At 39.7% G+C, this 22628-nt stretch overlaps 1 protein-coding gene across 11 annotated transcripts in view; it reads left to right on the top strand.

Moving 5' to 3' along the window:
- Positions 1-301: 301 nt before the first annotated feature.
- The window catches only part of LOC586576 (RNA-binding motif, single-stranded-interacting protein 3), a 61033-nt gene continuing 38706 nt past the window's right edge, over positions 302-22628 (top strand). For 2 of the 11 annotated variants that reach the window (XM_011680255.2, XM_030990268.1), the window contains exons 1-2: positions 936-2373; positions 10653-10867. In XM_011680255.2, coding sequence (XP_011678557.1) covers positions 2302-2373; positions 10653-10867 — 287 coding nt within the window. In that variant the 5' untranslated portion in view covers positions 936-2301. Of the gene's footprint in view, positions 670-929; positions 2374-10079; positions 10173-10652; positions 10868-22628 lie in introns of those variants that run through there. The other 9 variants (XM_030990267.1, XM_030990265.1, XM_011680256.2 and 6 more) reach the window with 8 other exon arrangements.

A 22628-nucleotide genomic window follows, 5' to 3' on the forward strand; every position in this document is an offset into this window, starting at 1 on the left:
CCCAGGCCATGTGACAAGCTAAAAAGTGCCCCTCCCATTTTTCTTTCTGGACATTATACACCCAACCAATGACAAGGGTCGGTGTGTGTCTGTGCACCACCATACCAATGTGTGTAAACACACTGGGCATGTGTGTGTGTAGTACCAGTATAGACATCGATCAGCTGTGCTTTGTGTGTGTGTCAAATGATTCAGTGGTAGTAGTGCTACAGCTGTGTGTGTAAAATCAGTGGAGTTTCCCAATACAAGCTTTGCTTCATTCATTCATTCATTGGTTGTCTCTTCTTCTCCCTGATAAACACTGCACAAGTTATTAGAAAGGGGCAGGGCCATTGAGCACAGCAGGCATCCAAGATTCTTCTCTATTGTGTAACATTTTCATTTTGTTTTGGGGGCATATTAGAAGTGCTACCCCAAGGAAGGAGTCTTCATTTTCTGTGATTAGTGCAAGCTTATGATATTCTGTCAATTGTGTGATTAGAGTACAGGTGACTTGAAGTGCTGTTGGTGGTATTGCGCAATTGCAAGAATCAGCTGATTTGCTAATTGAAGCGGATCCAGGCAAGGAAAATATTTGTGCAAGGCTTGCTTGTGAGAGGCTGGAATACCGAATAGCGCCATCGGTGGAATCGAGAGAGAGAAGTCAACCGGTGCTGAGATAATTACCAGGTGAAAGCTTATTACCCGGCGGAGTATCGTCGCTCCATCATTCTCCATCTCTCCTAGCTACTCCATCTCTCGGCAGGCATCACTGGCGGCACTGGTCGTTAGGGGGATGCTAATAAGCCGTCGGGGGTTCCGCAGTCTCTCACCAACCTCCCAAGCCTGACACGGTTTGTGGAGAAACCAGCCCCTCCTGAGGCTTTCGGCTCGGGCTTGAGAAATCCACCACTCTCCCCTCTCTCGGCTCAGCTCCGGCATCTGACATTTTACGCCGCTGACTGACTTGACTCGGCTTTCATCGTCCAAACAATTGGAACCTTCTTTTCCCCCTGTTCTCCCCCCAAACTATGAAAGCAGGACGCGACACGGAAAGGGAATAACCCCCTAGATAAACAGATTGATGCCACTTTCGTTTTTTCTCACTCTGTGACCAACACCCCACCCCCTCCCAAATACTCTCACTTTTTCTCAGAGTCAAAGTCAACCTGCTCCAATTGCCAGCTATCTATACCTCGGGCTTGTGTATCTCAACATTCCGAGTTCCCCCGTTTTTCTGGTACATTTCCAACATTCCAACGACAGACCTCTCCTGACCCCTCTCAGCAAATCACAGAGGATTGTATTTACAACCAATAAGCCACTCCGGCTAGTTTCACACACATTTTATCCCAGGCTCTCCCTCTCTCTCCCTCTCTCCTCTATCATCTCTCCCCAACCCCATCCACCCGCAAAGCCGGCTATAGGGAGTACGAGCAAAAGCGGCGTTGCTAGAAATCATCAATTACCCTCCTAAGTCTTCTTACTGCTGGGGGAACCACTGCCTATTTTTTTACCAACTGTATTCAACTTCAATAAACACAGGGTCGGGAGTATTGCGTCGCTTCTCACTCCGTGCCCAGGGCTAACATCTGTGATAGGAGCACCAGACGGACTCCTCCTCAAAGTTTGCCAACGATTCTCATCTTTTGGTTTGACGTTTCCTTCCATCAAGCCACCTGTGCGCTGAGCTGAGCTTTGACGCTTGTCAGCGTGGTTTGTCTCATCTGTACGTCCCCTTGTGCTATACGAACGGACGGACAGTTAGGCAATGCTAACGTTCTCGTCGGGGAAAGGATTCAGAACGGCTGGGGATTTGACAGCTCTGCCTGGGCTTTTTCTGCTGCAATCCCGTGGCCTTTAGGACTAAATCTACGGCTAGAATCAGTTACTCTTTTGCCGCTCTTAAAGGGAAGCGAGACCCATGAGAACTTACAACTTTTGAGTCACATACAATCACAGTGGAGGAAATTTTGTCATCCCTCTTATCTTGGTGTCTTTGTTTAATTGTAACACCTAGATGTTCATAACAAATATTTTGATGCTGGCATCATTTATCCTCCTTTGAACCTCTGGATCATTGTGTTCTCTGCTTTGTTTTGAAGACGAAAAAAAGCTGCAAGATCAAAGGTCATAGCTCGTGATAGTGCTTATTCTATTGGATACATGGATACAGGAATACTCTCCTCCAATTAGTACACTCTCCAGAGCATCTTGAGAAAGGGGTGTAACTCTTTTTGAAAATTGATATTAATATTTGGAGTGGAACCGAGCGAAACCAAGTCAGCGCCTCCGATCTTTTATTCTGTTTGGAAACTTGAGATGAAGACTCTTGCTCAATCTCCGTATATCATTCCTTCACAGCAGCAGCCAACAGCGGTTTGGGTTTATTCGGTAGGAGCCAAATCTATTTTAGTTCTCAAAGATCATGAAAATGTTGCTTGAAAAAAAGAAATCTGCTCCTTGGGTCATTCAGGCAGAGACGGTTGTTTCCATAGCAACTAAAGTTTATAGATACACATTGCATTGTATGTGTGAAATTGTCTACCTAAATATGTCGAGAGCTACTACTAAATTGTTTCACTACATGTCTTCCTGCTTTTTGATTGTGGAGCTGGAGTGGTTGCACTTTTGTTATTTTTTTAATCTTTATTCTTTATTCATGCATAGGTGTTGATAATGATCTGTGGATAGTAGTATGTGATGGAATTTTCTAAACCACTTCTGAATATAGGCCTATTTTAGCACTCGTAATATTACTGTCATCTTTATCAGATAATTTCTATAATCTGTATTTATTTGTCTTCTGGTTTACATTCTATTCTCGCTCTGTAAAGCATTTTGCAAGTATGTTATGCATATTAGCTTTATTAATGGACATAATTATAATCTGCAGTAATTTCTTCTAGGCATATTATTTCATGAGTAATCAGTGTGGTCTCATTATATCTTGTATTTCTCCAGCTTTCATTTTCAAATGATTCTTCTTCCCTTATGCTTCCTTGGGATGTTTAGAAATGTGGTTTATAATCTTCCAACAACCAGTGTGTCATTTCCTCATTTCTTTTATCTGTACTTCACTTCCCACTCCATGTGAGTCTGTTGACTTAATTAATCTTTTAGAGATCTGTACTGGTACATGGACAATTGACACTTTGATCTGTGATTAAATCCTGTGCAATTTCCTTGTGGCTTGTGTTCCCCAAAGTATGTAGTCTTTCTCTAATCTCATCACCTCTACCGGTATGTGCCCCGCCCCCCTTCTCGTCAGCTTACAAATACAATGTACATATTGTCTGTTTGGAGACAGAAGGTCGTTAACTTGATTACTGTTACACAAAGTTTAAGCCCTTCTGGCTTTAAACAGATGGTACATGCCTCCTTCCTTATTTCCCCTCCTTCCTACCTACCCCCCCCCCCTCCCCTCCTCTTTCTACCCACTCCCCCATTATGTCATTATCTGTCACATGATTTTGATTGGAAATGAATCAAACTAAATTTCTGGTCGAAACCATTCTTGTGGTCAATACCACAATACTTGTTTCTACTGGAAAGGGGGAGCATGGAAATCCTCATGAAATTACTTGAGATTTACCTTGAAATGGAATTCCATGAATTCCTTCAGAAATACCTAATATGCTTTTCACACTGGCAATATTTTCCTTAACCCCGTACTATAGGTGGGGTTAAGGGGGGGTCTTAACCCCACCTATAGTACGGGGTTAAGCCTATTCCACTTTCTGTTCACACTGGCTTTTACCAAAGTGGGCTAAAGTTGGCTAACCCCACCTATAGTACGGGGTTAACTAACCCTGCAAAATAGCAGGGCTAACTCCGCAATTGTGGTGCTAACTCCTGTTAACCCCGCAATTGCGGTGCTAAGCAAACGAATGAGAACAGAAACGAAAAATAGTCCGGTACTACGCAATGGAGCGTATCGCAGGAGGCCAGATGCGAAGTATGTCCTATCATAACATACACGATATCCGGGGTTAACTAAATGCAGTGAGAACAGCGGGAATTTTCTTATTCCGGAATAGGCGCTAGTACGGGACTAAAAACAGCGAGTGTGAAAAGCCAAAAAAATAGTCCGGGGTTAAGGATAGTACGGGGCTAAGCAAAGTACGGGGTTAAGCAAAACCAGTGTGAAAAGAGTATAAATCTCCCTTCAAATTTGAGGGATTTTTGTATGTAGTATTATCAAGGTCTGGTAACTGTCTGGTAACCGTCTTCTGCTCCACATTTCAGTTCAATGTACACATTTATGATCATGAAGTTTGAGCATGATTTGAGAGGCTAAATGGTGTCCTAGTCTAGAGCTCAAAAAATAGATCACTTGTAGTTTAGTATTTTTCGAAGGACTTCATGTTCTACAGTATATGAAAGAGTTTTGGTTTTGTCAGTTGTGGTATACTCAATACAAGGCTGTGCTTACACTTGAAACAGTGTAGTTTTAAAATGTCTCCAAACATACCTTTAAAATGTCTCCAAACATACCTTTAAAAAATCATAAGCATCTTACAATAGTAATGTTGAGAATCTGAATCAGTTTTTAAACCATACTATAGGCCTAAATCTGGTAATATTTTGAACATGTTTTGACAACTTATTCATGGGAAAGGCTGTGAAAAAATGTGTACATGTATGTCAAATTAAGTGATTTTTTAGGAACTCCTTCTTGCATCAAATTGCTCATTGATTTCTCAGTTTATCAGCCTATCGATCTATCAATCCATCCTTCCACCCCTCCCTCCTCCGTCCGCATTTGTGCCTGGTCTGCATATTTCATTCACAAAGCCACATGACCTTATAAGAATGTGTTACATGCTTCTTGAGCTGGGGAAGTTAACATTGGGGCATTCTTTTCACCCCCAATGTTTGTTTGTATTGTAAACATGCTATGTGTGTGGGAGGGGCTTTCAGCAGAGCGGCTAGTTCACACATAAATATCAGAGTTTGAAAACCAGTACCAAGCAGTAGTCTTTAAATAAAGACAGTGTTCAGGAACAGTTTTTGGTATTTCGTAAACCAAGTAGTGAATCTTGTGTTACTTCTTTAAGCAGCTAGATCACAAAGATTTACCCTACAATTTCATGTACACTACATCTATAGGCCAACAGGATAATTCATTTGAATACCTAGACAAATTTTCATGAAAAATTTCCTTATTGATTTTGACGATGAACTAACATCATTTCTGTAACATGTTATAGTGACAAAGTTCACCAAAAAGGAAATGTTGCGTATCCAAATGCCTATCTTAAACATGTCAAAGAGGGCACCTTTGCATCAATCTCTGCCTCCCATCTCATCCCGACTTACATACTAACCCAATATTCCACATGTCACATTTCCAAAGGGACAAAACCATTGTCGCTTTCCAACGAAACGCTCCCGGTCAAATTATTCCAGTTCACGACATACCCCAATTAGAATGGTTACCGTTTATAGATGCAGGCTCGACTTCTCTCCCCCTGTCACGTTTCGACCAAGTCGTGTCAAGTACTCTCCTTACGAGCAGGGGATGGCGGCCGACACCGCGGCCTTTTCTCTAGCGCTAATCGTGTTAGCAGAGTAAACGAGGGTGTAATCGACGGCCGGTGGACAGAGCCGTGGAACCCGATCAGGGGCTAATTTAATGTCAAGCCCCGTTGTAAGCCTGGGGGAGATTGGAATTATTTTCTTTTTCGGGAGGAGAAGGTGGGTTGGTGGAATGCTGGCTTTTATCTCGGTGGACAAGCGAGAATTGGAGGTTTGATGGGAATACCAACACGTGGTCTAATATGTGGGGCTAGGGTTGTGTACCTGGTACTACCTGTACAGAAGTAAAGGATGCAGTATTGCAAATTGAACCATCAAAAGTGAAACTGGTATTTAATGGAAACAAGCACCTTACCTTGCTATTCTTATTTTATTTCCAATATATTGGTCCTTCATGTGTCTAGAAAGAATTGATATTTGAAAATCTCAACTGTTACTGTTAGTGCTACATATACATAATGTAGTCTACCTTGAGCTTTGGTTTCTCTTGCATAAATATAAATATTTTTAAAGGGACAAGTCATACAATCATGATATCATGTGCATGGTCAGTGCTGTCATATATTCTATAACACTACTATGTAGTGTGCAAAACGTAGAGTGCAATGTAACCTTATGATACCAAATTTTCTGTTGTATAGCTGGTGGTTGTGATAATGGTGGTGGGAAGGAGACAGTCTGCACACACAAACTCGAATTTAACACCACTATTCCTAAAGCCTTGAGCAGAGCCTAGATCTGTCAGTTTCTGGCTGTGTCCAGGAGCAGCTATTACAGAGCCTACATGTAGTCTCATAGTGCAGACACTGTTACTTGAAGACTTACAAGGTTTGTGTCCGCAAACTAGGAAAGGGGGTGGGGTCGGGGTTGCAGGTGGTGCCAATGTATCAAAATCTAAAAGCTTCTGTAATCTTTCCTCAAATAAATGATATTAGGCAAACTTTTAGGAGGGATTTGAGAAAGAATAACAGTCACTGAAAAAAGTCTCCTCACCACCTCACCATACCTTGCCTAAAGCAAAGTCAAGAAAAATAAGAATGGGGGAGGGGTGAGATCAGCGAGGGAAAATATAAAATGGGGGAAAAATGAAATCCGATCAAGGCCAGCAAGCCCAAGTCCACATTCCATCCCTCGTGACCTCTGACCCTAGTCTGGGAGCGGTAAAACTTTTGGGAGGTAAGAAACTTGGACAATTGCCCCCCTACTGTGTGATTGGTCAGTTAAAGTTGTAATACCAGGGGGCAGAAGGTTGGGCGGTTTAAAGGGAAGGTATACTTTTTGTGAGAGTTATTGATTGGAGTGAAAATACCTTGTAATGTGCTTTTTTTAATTATTCTTTGCCACATTGTTTGATCTCTTTCTCTTTCCTCTTTATTTTCACATCGCATCTTCTTTCTTTGTAAAAGATGAGCAAGTTGAGTTTGATTACTTACAGTTATCGTTTGTGGACGGTGGAGTTTTTTAGTTTCATTTGTGTATTGACAGCAACCAAGTCTTAAATTTTCTACATGATGTACTTGTAGGTTGATTTTTTTTTGATAATTCAGTTTTCATTCCTTAAACAGGGTAGGATGGTCATTCTATAATAATATAAATTGACCCCCCCCCCTTCCACAATCTATACTTTCCTTCCTGCCTCCCACCTCCCTGCATCCCTTCCACTACTATCCCACATCTCCCCCCCCCCCCCCTCCCCCACCGGCCCCACCTGGCCCCGCCCGACCCATCTCCAGCTTGTCCTCTGTCAGATGATCATGTCAAGTACCATGCATGCTCGCCCAGCTAATGTCAGGTGCGGCCAACGAGCACAGCTGCTCGTTTGTGACCAGCTAGCTTAGAGTGCTTTTTCTTCACTCTATGGTGTTTCTAATCTATTTTGAGTGTAATAGCATAACTGTGGCCAGCAGGCCTGGCTGGCGTACAGACTGTAATAGGATTACATGTATATGGTGCTCAGGGCAGACTTAAAGGGATAGAGCAGCAGCTAAGTTGATATACTTGTGGGCATATCCAGTCAGATTTTGTTTTTTAATCAAGCTTGGAAGAAGGCACGAAAAAAGATTATTCTCTAACTAAATTACTTTGATTTGTAATCTTATTTCTAATCTTATTTCTGGGAATCAAATTATAGTCCTATTGTATATTCTGACACTGAAAGCTAAAATGATGTTTAGATCTGTATGAAATCAAAGAGCCTTCAAAAGGCCTTTTAACATGTGATTTAAAACCCTTCAAGCTCTTTGATAGCAGACATTATTTTATGGAGGCTATATTTTCTTTCTATAGTTATGTATACTCTTGTTTGGGTTGAAACTGATGGAACAGTTCATTTAAAGACCGATTATGTTATCAGTATGAAATAGAACTGTTGAAATGAAAATGTATCGTTTTTAACTTATCCCTTTAACTCTCAACAAGCACAAGTAGAATTATAAATGCAAATTACATAACCAGGCAAATGATTTAACTCATTTATATTCGTCAGCTTATGCTTAGGGAATACTAATCGGAGGTACAACAATGTAGAGACAGAAGACACATGACGAAGCCGTTGGCTGCCCACAAGGCACAAGTCGGCCATTACTGCCATCGACAATACATAGCTATTCCAGCTAACGAAGCGAATTTTTTTCTGATGAATTACCCACAGTCATTAAGAAGTAGGAACCAAGAACATAAACCTAATATATCTCAGCGGATGGCTTAATGAGTTTGAGGGATTCTTCGCCTATTTATCCCGTAATGGCGTTTTAGGGATCTAGTTTTATTGCCAATTTGGCAATCTGAATAGCATCGTGGGTGCTTGTGTAATTGCATGTTTGTCTATGCAGGGATAAAATATGCTCTTAGTATGAGTGGAGGAACAGATGTCCCGTCTGTATTGGGGTGCAAATTTGCATATTTATGCGTCAGCTTATTATATATTCATTGACTAAGCCATATAGTGGATGAAGCAGGTTGCGTTTAAAGGCTGTTCTTAATCCTAAGGCATGTTACTAGTAAAATTCTGTTTCTGATGAAAAAATATCAAATATTGATTATTTGACAAATAATTTAATATTAAATATATTCTAGTTATTCTAGTTATAATGAGACAAATGTAAAATATATTCACTGTATTTAGGTTTTTTTTTTTAAATACAGTCTAAAAGATAAATGCATAACTGCAGAGGATGATATAGAATAAGTACAAAAAAGTCCAAACTTCAGAAATGAAAGTCAAAATGGAAGAATTACAAGAGGTCGGACACTGCATGAGCACGATAATACAAATATTTTGCAATGCACTTGGAACTGACCGCAATTCTACCACGGACATGTCACTAATTTAGCAAGTTTCAACAAACTTGAACCAAGGAAGGTTTCTGTTTTAGGTTAACCACTGTCCCCAGTATGTGATCCCAAACAGTGAAGCGAAAATGAAAATACCAGAAGAATTTGGTACTACATTCCATCCCTGACCTCTCCCGTCACCTCATTGGTACAGGCCAAAGAACCATTACTCTCTATGAGAAAAAGTGTTCTTTGGACCATCCCATTTTCCAGAAAAGGGGTGTACTCTCTGGTTGATGATGTGAAAGAGAGAGGGTGAGGGGTGGGGGTACAGAGGCAGGGTTCTGTTTAAAACATTGATAAATATGTGTACCTGGCTTGAATATTATGTTTGAAGAAGGATGCAGACTTGTGATTCAATCTTTATATCTGAAGAAAAAGATGGTGTTATGAATATGAATCTTTAAAATGGGGAGGGGGTGGGGCACTTTCAGCCATCAGAAAACACAGAATAGTGCACACCGTATCATTCGCAGAAATGGGAGGTTTTAAACTCATCATTATACCTGTTTTAAACTTTTACAGTGTATTTATTTAAATTTATTGAAAGAAATATCTGATAAATGTTGGTTACGAAGCTACATGTATATTGGGATAAGGTATACATTTACATGCCCCTTATCATGGAATTTAGTGACATGAATGGTGGATACATTTACCTCATAGTATCAGAGTTTGTTAATCAAAATATTTTGTCTATAAACTGTATCAGTTCATTTTGGGGGATTTGACCTGGGTCTGTTTTATCAAAGGGCAGATTTTTAAGAGAAAATTTATATTGGCCCTTTGGGAACATGTTCAATACAATTTTTTTCAGTTTTCACAGTTTAAAAAAGAAACCTCTTCTTAATAGCTTTCCCCCCCCCCCCCCAATGTTTCAATGCCCCAGCTTTTGCATGAATACTTCTACTTCTAGGGAGAAACTGAAAGGAAGCCGCATTTTAATTTTGTTTTGCCCTCGGCTTGTTTGGAAAGTCTGAAAATAGCATCCAAAGCTTGTTTATAAAGGCTAATCCCTTCAAAAGCTTCCCCCTCTCTGTAATGATAAAGAGTCTCTTGCCCTTTGTCTAGGGGATTAAGAAGGGGGTGGAGGTCCCCCTTCTGAATCCATTGAAAGGGATTAGCGCCAGTATGTCTTCTCTTGGCTTCTGGGTTGACCTGTTATTGATGCTATAAGGACATAGAGATTTATCCTTCAAAGTTGATAGTTTTATGTATTTATTTAGACAGGAGAAGTAGAGCTGAGATATAGCATTAGTATGATGAAAATAGGAACATGTAGTTGTTATCAATGCAATTGTGTTGCATATGAGAATAAGGTATGAGATTGTGTATTAATGATCGTTTATGGATGAGCCTACCCCGATTGATTGATGCCAGTGATGATAATGAGAATGGTGGTGGTGATGGTGATGATGATGGTGATGGTTATGGTGGTGATGATGGTGATGGTGATGGTGGTGGTGATGATGGTGATGGTGATGGTGATGATGATGATGGTGGTGGCGTTGATGATGGTGATGATGAAAATGTTGGTGGTGGTGATGATGGTGGTGAACTGGTGATGGTCTGGACTATGCCTAACAAGTGTTTTGCAAATGTGTTTGTCATGTCAGTTATTCATTAATCACACCTAATTTTACAATGTATATATATATTATTGTCATTGTTGTTTTGTATGATTGAGAACCAGGGTGGGTACAGCCCATAAGATTGAGTCATGCACTTCTCTCATCTTGTGAAACCATGGTGAAACCAAACAATTACCAATCTTTCCATTTCTCTTCCTCCTCCTACAGACATACCCCACCATGAGAGGCATGCCCGGGCCCCACAGTTCAGGCAGTGGGGGGTCAGCGGGGTCGTCCACCCCCTCCTCACAGCTACCATCACCACATTCCCCTTCGTCACAGAGTAGCAATAGTGGCAACGAGCAGCTCAGCAAAACCAACCTCTACATCCGGGGCCTTCCAGCCAACACCACAGACCTAGACCTGGTCAACCTATGTAAACAGTGAGTATCTATCTATCGGGCGGGGCAGGGCGGGGCAGGGTGGGGCAAGATGGTAGTAGCAGTAGTAGTTGATTGTTTTGTTGCAGATTGAAAGTAGGAGCATTTCTCCGTCTTTTTGGATTTGACCTGCGTGTCAAACAGCTTGGCGAAGCTTTATGACTTAATGGATGAGACAACACTTTCTTTAAAGCCCCACTGCACTACTTGTAGCTACTTGCGCCCTCTATTTGGCAAACAATGCCTAAGTGGCAATCATTGGTCCCCCATTATCCCCTTTTTCTTATGTTAATTGAGAGCTGATTTGATGAGATAACCACCTGTCAGTGACCATGCAGGGAGGTCTAATCCCTCCTGGCCAAACTAGTGCAGATAGGCTTTAAAAAAAGGCAACCCTTGGCTTTATGAACATTCTCTGGATAGAAATATGAACCCCCCAAACTCTATAAAATGAGCATCTACATGCACATCTATCTCAGGGCAAAATAATGAGCATTCCTTCATGTAACTAGTCACTAGCATGATTTACAGCAGACAGACTTCCTATTGAACTGACATTATGAACAATTGATTTGCATATCATAAAGGGTTTCGGTAGTGTAAAACACTCCAAATGCTTCAAGTCTTTTTTTCCTCCTTAATCTGTTTTCCCTTTCTTTGCTTGAAGTGAAGAGCAAATGATGAATGTTTGCTCAGAAAAACAACAAACCTAAAGTAGAGGAAAATTTAAACTGCTGACTGGTTTTTCAGTGCATCTCTCATAGGGTGGTAATGAATAAATATTGCAGTTTATTCATAGACAACATACATGAGGCTGAGGGCAAATTTCCACAAATTGTGCTTCCCTTGAGGGGGGGGGGGGGCTGAATCCTGTAAAACCCATTATAATTATTCTGCAACTACATACAGAGGCGAACATTCTGACTAAAACCATTATATTGTATTCTTACTGAAACCATTGCCTTGCATCAGTGCTTCATGATGTTCTTGGCACAGTTTCGAACTGAGCCTGAAGGTTTATGAAATGAAAAAAAATTCGCTTTGAAGCCTCCGCGGTCCACTTCAGCATATGTAAAGTTTACTTCCATGTTGGCTATGTAAATAATGTTGTCAATCTCGTCAGCTTAGATCAAAGCCGTATGAAGAATGTATGTGTGTGCTCAGTGTCACTGTTAGGAATGTTGAAGAGAAAAATACTTTTTTGAAGAGAGAAAACACATTGTACATTTCTCTAAGTGGTAGACCTATATAAGTTGTTTCTTCTTGCGATACTATTTGCCCACATGCAGTTTCCATTCTTTTCACTATTGAATGGTGACAGTATAATATTTGATGTCATGCCAACTATGTAGTTATGAATACATTTTGTGAGTATCCAAATTAGCAAATGTTTCTGAAGTAGATTTTATCCAAATCAAAATAGCCACAACCAATGTGACAAAATATGTTATGAACATTTTTTTTAAAGATAGAAAAAAAAGATTACTTGAAGTATTAAATTGACTTTGCGCTCTAAACTTATCCAAATTTTTAGATTTGAAGGCCCACTGCACTACTTGTAGCTACTTGCGCCCTCTATATAACAAACAATGCCTAATCGGTGACCATTGGTCCCCCATGATCCTCTTTTTCTTATGTTAACTGAGAGCTGAGTTGATGAGATAACCACCTGTCCAGTGACCTTGCAGGGCGATCTAATCCCTCCTGTAAACTATGGCAGATAAGCTTTAAAAAAAGTACAAGCATTAGAATATTTATTTTTTTAATGTAATTAGTACAAATGAATGAAAGACTAGACAAGATGCAGGCCTAACCATAGTAACCAAGGAGATATCACCGTAATCTTAATTGGTATCTCTTTGGCCTAATATAACCAACCACAGCAAAGAGATAATGCCGCATAAATCTCGACAGTGACTCCAAACAGAAAGGAAGTACCACAAGCTAGTGGCCTGTATCATCTCACCCACAATCACTGCTCTTTCTCTCCCTCACCTCCCTATTCAAGACGGGACAACAGGGGGCGTTCCCCTATTGTCCGCCATTGGCATTGATATCGATCCCACCGCTGACATCATATAACAAAGGAAAGAATTTGGAGGGTGCTGTTAATACCTCCATTACACCCCTTTTGTGTGGCCACCCCAAGAGACTGTTCTGCCACCGCTGCCGATTACTCATTGTAGTACCAATGAAGGAGGGGGTGGGGGGCAGGGTATTCATGAGGTGCTCTTTCAGTACCCCTGGTATATGGGCCTATATTGTGTATTGTTGTAGAGGTAGCCCTTTCAAAATATTTCTTTTTACAATAGTTTGGAGGCCTATTTGACTTCATGGCTGTTTATTCTATTTCTATCCAACTTCTCATCACAATGATAAAAACCGGGCCTCAGTCAAAGGAGTCGATGTTCCATATCATACACTGACATTTACATCTTTAGGCCTACATATTACACTGGGTGTTTGTAAATAGTTCACTGGCTTTATAAAACATACTTTGTAAACAACATGTAAAGATAAACAGTTGTAATACAAGAATTCAGGTCAAATACATTCTAACATTTACCAACTTGTATGTTTATCAGCTCATAATATTTTCGAATGAAGAAGAATATGTAGGCTATTGTTTTCCAACATTACACAGATAAACTAAAAACAAGGAACTCCACTTGAATGCTATCTTGAAAAAAGAATGAAAGATAATTTGTGATTAAAAATCTTAATTGAAATTCGGTTCGGATAGATTGGATAGAGGAAATGAACTCAAATCATTTAAAAGGTTTGCATGCTTCAGCCGTTCGCCCTTCATGAAATATGGAAATGTTTTGGAGTGGCTGCTGGGGCTTGAGCAGTCTCATCAAACTTTCAGGAGTCCAATTTCGATGTCGGTATTCTTCTGCCAGCTATCGATCTCTCCGTCCTTCAGCTCTGACTTTATGCATTCTCTTGAGAAATGGACAATAATATCAAGGATATGATGAAGTCCCTGTGAAGAGGGAGGAAAGCAGCGTTTGTAATTATTACCGCTGCTCAAGCGTGAATCACATTCAGGAGATGGGGAGGGTTTGTGCTTTTTAGTGAACTATCATCATAATTGGATGAGGATAGGATATGTAAAAGATCTTTCCAAGCCCTTGGAGCTCTGTTATGAAAATGAGATTTCCTTGTTGCTGTTTTCATATATTTTATAGCTTATTTATGAGAACTGTTGTCAAGTATACTTGATCTCTTTAAAATCTTCCTGATATATAATTCCTTTTATAATAATAATAATATATATATAATAATAAACTGTTATATAATTTCCCTTCCCTTCCTGTCCCCCTTCCCTTTCCCTCTTCCATCTTCCGACTTCCTTCTCCCCACTCCCTCCCTCTTCCCTCTTCCCTCGTCCCCCTCCCTCATCCCCCTCCCTCGTCCCCCTCCCTCTTCCCCTTCCCTCTTCCCCTCCCCTCTCCCCCTCTCCCCCTCCCTCTTCCCCTTCCCTCTTCGCCTCCCCTCTCCCCCTCTCCCCCTCCCTCTTCCCCTTCCCTCTTCCCCTCCCCTCTCCCCCTCTCCCCCTCTCCTCTTTCCCCTCACCCCCTCCCCCACCCCGGGGAATAACTTAGTTACGAGGACAAAGAACAATGAAATATTCACGAGCATTTTGGGGACCCATCTGATAGCAAACGACTGATATGCTCTTACAAAAAAATATATACAGATGGTGTAACTGAAAATAAATCAATAAATCATTATATGCATTTTAAAGCCCTATAAGGACAAAGCTCGCAGGAGGGGGGGGGGGGGGAGGGGGTCGATGAGCTTGTCTTGACAGATATAGACCTGAGAATCTGTGACCCAGGGGTGTCTGTACTGTGGGTCAAACAGGGGTCACGTCAGACAAATATGAACTGATGGACAATTATAACTTTTGAAACTGGAGATATCGTATTTCAAGTCAGATATCAGCAACTATCGTATCAATTCAATGACGCATGTGATTTAAAACGATTCTAGTCTAGGTCTATATTCATCTATTGATTTTGATATCACATGTATTCACCAAGTGTCTGGGTAATTTTAATTTAGAATGGAATATTAAAGCAGGATTCCCCGCTCGCTATCAATCTCCCAGTATCCTTGTTTCATCAATGTGTTTTTAATCTGACGAAAGCTCAATACCCAAGACTGCTACTTTTCTCACCCCTGTAAAGCCAAGAAGAAGAAATAAAGTTGGAGGGATTAAATCTGACGTTTCTAGAACACCACCCACCTAGGGTAGTTAAGGAGAAGCATGAGTTCTAGTAGAGGCGATGAATAGTCTAATCTGTACGCTTTCTTGTGTTTTTTTCAGTCAGTGTGGAATAAAGCTACCATATATTGGAAATTTCCCCCTGAAAAGGGTTTGTGCTTGAAATGTCCTCATATTCGAAATGTCCTCATATTCGAAATAAATTAAGAAGAGAAATAGCTAATATTAATCTGGACCATCCTTTCATATTGAATGTGTGAGTAGTACCATGTACACATTTGTGTGTGCACTGCAAGTGACTTTCAGCAAAATTTCGTAAATTTAATTTCATTTTGTTCATTCAAAGACCCCAAAGTGCAGTGTGCACATAGATTCTTCTATACTTCGCAATCAACCTTTTCAAAAATAATTGTAACCTAATCTATCCATGAATACCCTATACCCTCCCATTTCCATTTTTGCTCCACAAAGTGGATGCTGTTTAAATGTTAATCAATATTTCTACATTACCAGAACCTCTGTTATCCCCAGCCCAATGCCTGACACAGTGTACCCCCCCCCTCCCCAAAGCTCATCTAGACTCTATTGCTGACCTCTTTCTGCAAAGCAATTTTATTACAAATTTAGGGGGAAAGTCCCAATTCAAGACAGATCCATCAAGGGTAACGATTGATGTCCTAATGAATTTCTTGTAATTGCCCAAGCTGGTAAAGAATGTCAAAGCACGCCTACAACTTTAAAAGGAGAGCTACATCTGTTAATTTAGTATTTTCTCTCTTTTACATCACAAGTAAGACCTCCATTTTGGGGTTTAATGGCTCAATATTTCTAAGAATCTTCAACAATAGATTCATCATTATCCTAAAGATATCTGAACACAATTATCCGACTCCAAAGAAGCCCTCATCAATAAGAAATACAATTTTTTAACTTGTCAACAACTTTTCGCTTCCAAACTTTCTTCCGGGCAATCGCCCATCGTTGGAAGCCCCCTCCGATTCCGTCATCAAATCCAATCTTACTAATTCACCTTGTTTGCTACCTCCCATCCCGGTGAATTTTTCAGGACGCGGCGGCGGCGCTGTCAGCGTCCATTCCTAACATCAATACTTAATCATTTGATTCCAGTCAGGTGGTATGAAAGAACCATCTATAATTCATTTCTCTTCCTTGCGCTCTTATCTCTTATTGAAAAACGATAAGTCTCTTGTCGTTTCGGCAGTACATCCTAGTCAAGTAATTCTAGAGGTTGCGTGAAACGCGTTAACTGGAGCGTAGAGACAAACGGCGGAGGAAAGGTTGAGCGACCAGCGATGATTATTTCATAACCTGTCTGAATTTGGTGAACAAGTTGCAAGATTCTTCTTTCTTTAACTTTTGTCTCTTAAGCTTTTAGGATTCTACTTTTAATTACCCGGTAAAAGAACTGGTTAAACCAACTAAGAGGAAATAGAGATACATGGTCAAACCTTGACTATTGCATCCTTCATTTAATGAAACGTTCTCATTAATAGAATTCATACAGAGCTTCATTCATATTGAAATGAAATATTTGGTGAATTGAATAGCAAAGATTTAACGAATACTTTAAAAATCATGTGTCACATCAATATTCTTGGAGAAATGTCTTTCCCAATAATTTACCTGAAATTATATTACAAATCTGATGTTTTGGCCTCGATTAAATGTCCATTAATAAATTTGTTATTAGATTGGAAATGAAATTGAGTAGCTCTAATACCTACGAGTCATAAAATTTGATTAATTGTTCAGGTCTTGGAAGGTAATATATCATTTCAGTGTAATATCCTCAATGCATTAATTCATAAAGATCAATCGTCCTGTAAACATCTACATGTGTGAGAAGATAAATTTAGTTTGAAATTACATTTCATTGAGTCATTCTCAAGTCATTGACCAACATGTATTATGAATTATAAGGCAGGTAATTCTTGATGTCATTTGATAGGAGACAATTAACATAGCGCTGTTGATTAATAGATTAATAAATTGGTTTCCCCCTTATTGTCGATCTTTGAATCTCTCTCTCTCACTCTCTTCATAGATCGGTATATATATTTTTCACTGTCTTATGTCAGTAGAAAAAAGCATTATGTTTGTATCGATCTGCCCCTTTTTATTTTTTATTTTGTTTATTAATGAATTATGCACCAACTTTCCCCTGTAATTTTTCATTCCATTGAGCTGAAATTTAAATTGCAAATCACCGCAACTCCCCGCAACTCCCCCCCCCCCCCTCCCCCCTCATTCAGGGGCTCTTTGATATTTAATATGGTGGTCAAATTGTCACGGTACCATCAAGTAGGGCAAGAGTGTCACCCTGGTCAGCCTCAGAGTGACCGCTTCATGAGGTCAACTGCTCGTTCTGTAATCCAGTCACACCGATGAAATTGACAAAAAACAGTCAGCGGTCGACAGAACAAAGACTTGCATTAAAATATATCCTGAACAGCCAGGATTGTCTAAATTTTAAGATGATTTGAGACAGTGTGACCGTGACATGGGTATGTTCACTAAATGACACCAAACCGACGCTAAGCCAACCAATTCTTGGCCTCATAGGCTAATTTTGTAAAGTTTGTTGTCGGTCTGGCATCGTCCTCTCAGATATGACTGGGGCATTACCAAGAAGGAGTAGAGCAGTTCTACATTGACTTTGTTAAAATTGATGGATTATTTTCCATAACATCATGAATATCATATGATACCTGTCGAAGGAGTGAAAACAGAAGGAAAAAACAACCTTTGAAGTAAATTTTAGCTGTGACCCTTCATTTCTATTCATGAAGACATCACATATTCAATCTTCAGCGAGAGCAGTCTCTTTCCCATGGTTTACTTAAAGGTAAAGACCAGTTTTGGAAACGCCCCCCTCTCAAAAAAAATGAAATGGAAGCTCTTATTACCAACCATGTGAAAGAATATGTTTTGACTAAGACGTGATCATACAAATTTCACCGAGAAATAGCCTACTAATTGATATATTTGGTAAATTATTATATCTATTTGTTCCTGATTGATATAACGCACGTGTCGTGCAAGTGTGGGGGTAGTCCCATATACATCTTTCTGTGTACAGTGTTTGTAGCTTTATCAAGACTGGGCCAAATTTCTTATCATTTTGATGATTCCAGAACCTTGCAGTACACACCAATACTTATATGCTAGATGATCAACCTTTTCTGATCGATTCCACAACGTTTCTTTCACAATGCAATCGCATGACCATGACTGGTCTTTATCTTTAATATTAAGATGATTATGTGTTTTGTTCAGCAGAGAGCGAGCCCAAGAGCTCTTCATTTATTTTGCAATACCCAAATGTTACCCTACCTTTCAAGAAAGTAGTTATCCATTGAAAGGAGCTAAAATTGAAGCAAATGATATAAACAAAAAGTGGCAAGTGTTTTGATTGCAATATATGCCAGAAGTGAGATTGAATTTCAATTACATCATAAATTGATCTGTGGGGGAAAATAATGTACTTGTAGCCGATAATCTTCTGAGCGAATCTCATTATTTGCGACAGCAACTCCTTAGGGCTTCTGCATTGTGATATTTAGGAAGGAGGGGGGGGGGGGTAATAAAAAAAAAAAGGGCTTATAAATGTAATTAGAATCATATTCTCTCTCTCTTGTTATGAATTTGTGTAAGTAAATCCTGCCTGTATTCCGTTACTCATTTTATTTTCTAATGAGATCAGGCTTACCTCTCTCCTTCCAAAACACATCCCGAATTTCGACCCACTTCAAGGTACGGGTATCAACATCAAAATAAATGAATATTGATCGAAGAGTCCCCATTTATTTATGGCAAAACGAGATGTGATGCTCAAGCTTTGGAATACATCTTTGCAAAGTAATTTGAATTTCTAATGCTTCATATAACACGTCGGGGAAAAAAAATAGGTTGCAAGGAGAAGTAGTCTTCCCTCAAGGCTTCGTCACTTAATTTGAAATTTAGATGACAACAATATCGGTTTCTGACATGTCGGAAATGGAGATGTGATAAGTAGCTACTTAACTGTTTCCATAAGTGAGAAAGATTAGTATACTAGTGTACTATGAGGCCCCCTTTCAAATTTCCTGTGTATTTTCTAGTATTCGGTTAATTTTCTTCTACGAAAATGGAAACATGCAAATCATTTAATCCACACGTTCTTACTCCTGCCTCTCAAACTATAGACCTGTCAGAGAAGATAGAGCATGTAAGCATAATATGAATACTTTGAAAGTAATTTAGAAGTGTAAAATGCTAAACCTGACATTTACAATCCTAAACTCAAGTCATCGGCTGTCTAAAGCTATTGTGAAAAGGATATCTTACTAACCACATTTTATTTAGGCCTACAGAAAAAAATACAGAATATTTGATAACATCGACCAACAACTAGATAACGTTATGTGCACTGTTCACAGAAATATGTACGGGACTACACAAAAATGTGGCATGTGCCATGTTGTCCACAACTGTTCAGCTGTTGCTCTTCACATTTCAAATATGTGGGCATTTGAAGATCCATCACTTTTTTTTTAATTTATGATACTCTTCCACCTTACCATAAAAGGAGTGGGGGAAAAAAATCACAAATTATATTTCACCTTTCCCAGAACTTGACCTTCTCTTTAAAGATACTATGTCCCTTTTGCAGCCAACATAAAATTCTGTAGAACTTTGCAGTCGATTTGACAAGTAATGGTTGTAATTTTCCCACTAAAAGCCATTTTCAAGCCCTTTTGTTTTGAGGGAAGTTCTAAATTAGTATTGTCTTCCAAATGCTGTTGGAATTTAACCTTTTCTTTTTTCTGGCCTGCAAATGGGACATAGTAGCTTTAAGTTGAAAAAAAAGTTGAGGGGAGAGAAAAAAATGACAGGGATAAATGTAATCAGCTGGTCCTCGTCAACCCTGGACTTGTCAAACCTTGTGGGATACTGACAGGGTAATGGCTCCCCCTCAGGCCCCCTTTAGGGGGGACCACCAACCCGCCCCTGTCGCCTCATGCACAGGTGCAAACCTTCTACCACAAGGCTCGCCTCCCCCCCCCCCCCCCCTCCCACTCTCTCTCCCTCTTTCTCTTACTCTTTCTCTATGTATCTCTCTGTATCTCTCTGTCTCTCTAGCTCTCTCTATTTATATATATCTCTTTTTTCTCTCTGTTTCTTCCTCACTCTCTCTTTCTCTATGTATCTCGCTCTCTCTCTCTTTCTCTCTCTATCTCTTATCTTCCACTTATCAGCTCTATATTCTCTTCTTCTTCATCTTTCGTCTCACTTCAAGATACGGTTTTGTCATTTGTCATCTTTGATATTCATGATTTTCCCCCACATCTTCTCCAGAACATAAACATTTATGAAGCAGATGGAATATACAAACTTTTGCGGTTGTTTTTCTCATCAGTTTCAATTACGTGTCTATACTTCATCCCTCTCTTTATACCATGATATTCTTTTAAGAATTGTCTTCTTTGCTCAGAAAGTAAGGGGGTGATTATGGCTCGGAAACCGGGGCCAGAGTTGATGTGATCTTTTTTCTTGCTGTTTCCTTATTTCCTTCTCTTTGGTTCAGTACTATCCTTCCTTTTCTTCTTTTTTTCCGTTTACTTGCTGTTTGATATTTCCTTGTTCCCTTCCTGCTGCCCGCCCCCTCCTTTCATTTCCTGGTCTGCGCTTTCAAACAATGGCCGACAAAAGTATCTCCAACAGCCAGATATTAAACCATCCCTCCTTTCCCCGGTCAAACAAAATGGATCAAGCATTTGTAACAATGAAGTTTCTGAAAAGCCGTTATTAATCGTCACTAGGGCACGTTTGGGTCTCTGTTATATATATAATTGTCCTTTTCGAACTTCATATTGTATTTGACTATTTTGCTGTTTAGAGTCGAAGGGGTGTGAATTCATACGTTTTAACAGTTTAACACAGAGTTAAATACTCCTGGCTCTGAGCAGAGAATATGAAACTCAATATTTGTGTTTCTCTTTTTAAGCTCATGCTGCAAAATTAGTTCAACCATATGATCTATCTGGTTCTATCTGGTTATTAGAAAATTATATTACTCCTTGTTCACATACAAATCGCAATATTGTATCCTTCCCCATTCATTCAGGTTATGTATCTATCGCTATTTCTCTGAGGGAGTATTCGATGTCTGATCATTATCACTACTTTCGCGAGGTGTCGTTCAAAATTGATATATATCTGAATAAAAATTGAGCGACGATACCTTACACTGCCTGCTTCCAGCTTCAAAGAGCCGCCTTATGGTAATGCAAGCAGCTCAGATAGAAACGTTCAATCAGATAAATCTGGTTAACATGCAGTGCACATCTTTCGCTCAAGTTTTGGTTAGGAAAACCTTTGAAATAAAACAAAATGGAGGTTCCGAGCTTTTTATCTTTTTATGTAGACATATTTTTTTTGAAGGGGCAGAGAATGATTAACAGCCAGTCCTATATGAAATGTTCATTGCAAATGATTGCTTGCTTCTGTTGGCTAGTGTATCTAAAGTTTGCCAAGCTCAGTCAAGTTAAATATTGATCTGGATCCAGTATTTAAAAGGATTTGGGTAAACAGACTATTCATGTGAAGTATGTGTTCTTCAGCCCTCCTTTGACACACACCTTTATACCCCTTCTGATAGTCCTATGTTGGAACGCAAGGAGGAGGTTTGATATGTGGTGGGTAGGGTGTAATGGTGGATCCAGGGGCATGAGTAGACCCTCCCCCTCCCTTCTTGAATACCCAAACTCGCAGCCCCCATTTTCCCGAGACCTGCTACTTCCTCTCCCCATCACATATTCCCCTCCTATCTCGAAAAGCCAAGAGATGGGTACCCACTTCCCATACAAATGTGAATAAAAATACAATACTTTTGTTTTTCAAATTGCTTGCTTGTGCTAAAGCTTTACAAATGCTATACTTTTGTCTTTCAGATGGCTTGTTTATACACATTTGCTTCCAAGTCTTTAATAGAATTTACCATTTACCTTGTTGATTTTAGTTTTCTGTGCTGTTTTCTTTCCAATGTATTCTGGGAGTGTTGAGCCTGTAAGCTTCTTGCATATAAATTGCTTTTTTCAAGTGAACAAATGGCCCCACTGGCTTTGCAGAAGGGAAGTTTGCATTGGAAGTTTAAAAATGTTGTGTGCCTGTCAAGAATTTCTTCCAATTCTGGAGTGCCTGTGAATTCACAGTGCATTCTTTCAAAACAATGCCAGGTTTACAGTGACCAAATATTGATAAAACGTAACCGTTTCCTTTGATGTAGTGTAACTACTTTTGAGAGAAATCTTATTGTTATAAGATTGGGGGGCAAGTTTGTATCTCAATCTCAAGTACATGTAAATCCATTGTGCATTCTTTAAAAACAAAACCAGACTTAAATTGAGCAAATATTGATGAAAAGTGACTGTTTCCCTTCCTTCTTTATGTAACTACTTTTAAGATAAATGATATTTATTTTTTCGGGCAAGTTTTGTGTTTGGAATGGTGTATATAACGAGGTTGTGC

This window comes from Strongylocentrotus purpuratus, unplaced genomic scaffold (genome assembly GCF_000002235.5).
Source record: "Strongylocentrotus purpuratus isolate Spur 01 unplaced genomic scaffold, Spur_5.0 spur5_scaffold_19, whole genome shotgun sequence".
Taxonomy (NCBI): Eukaryota; Metazoa; Echinodermata; class Echinoidea; order Camarodonta; family Strongylocentrotidae; genus Strongylocentrotus; species Strongylocentrotus purpuratus.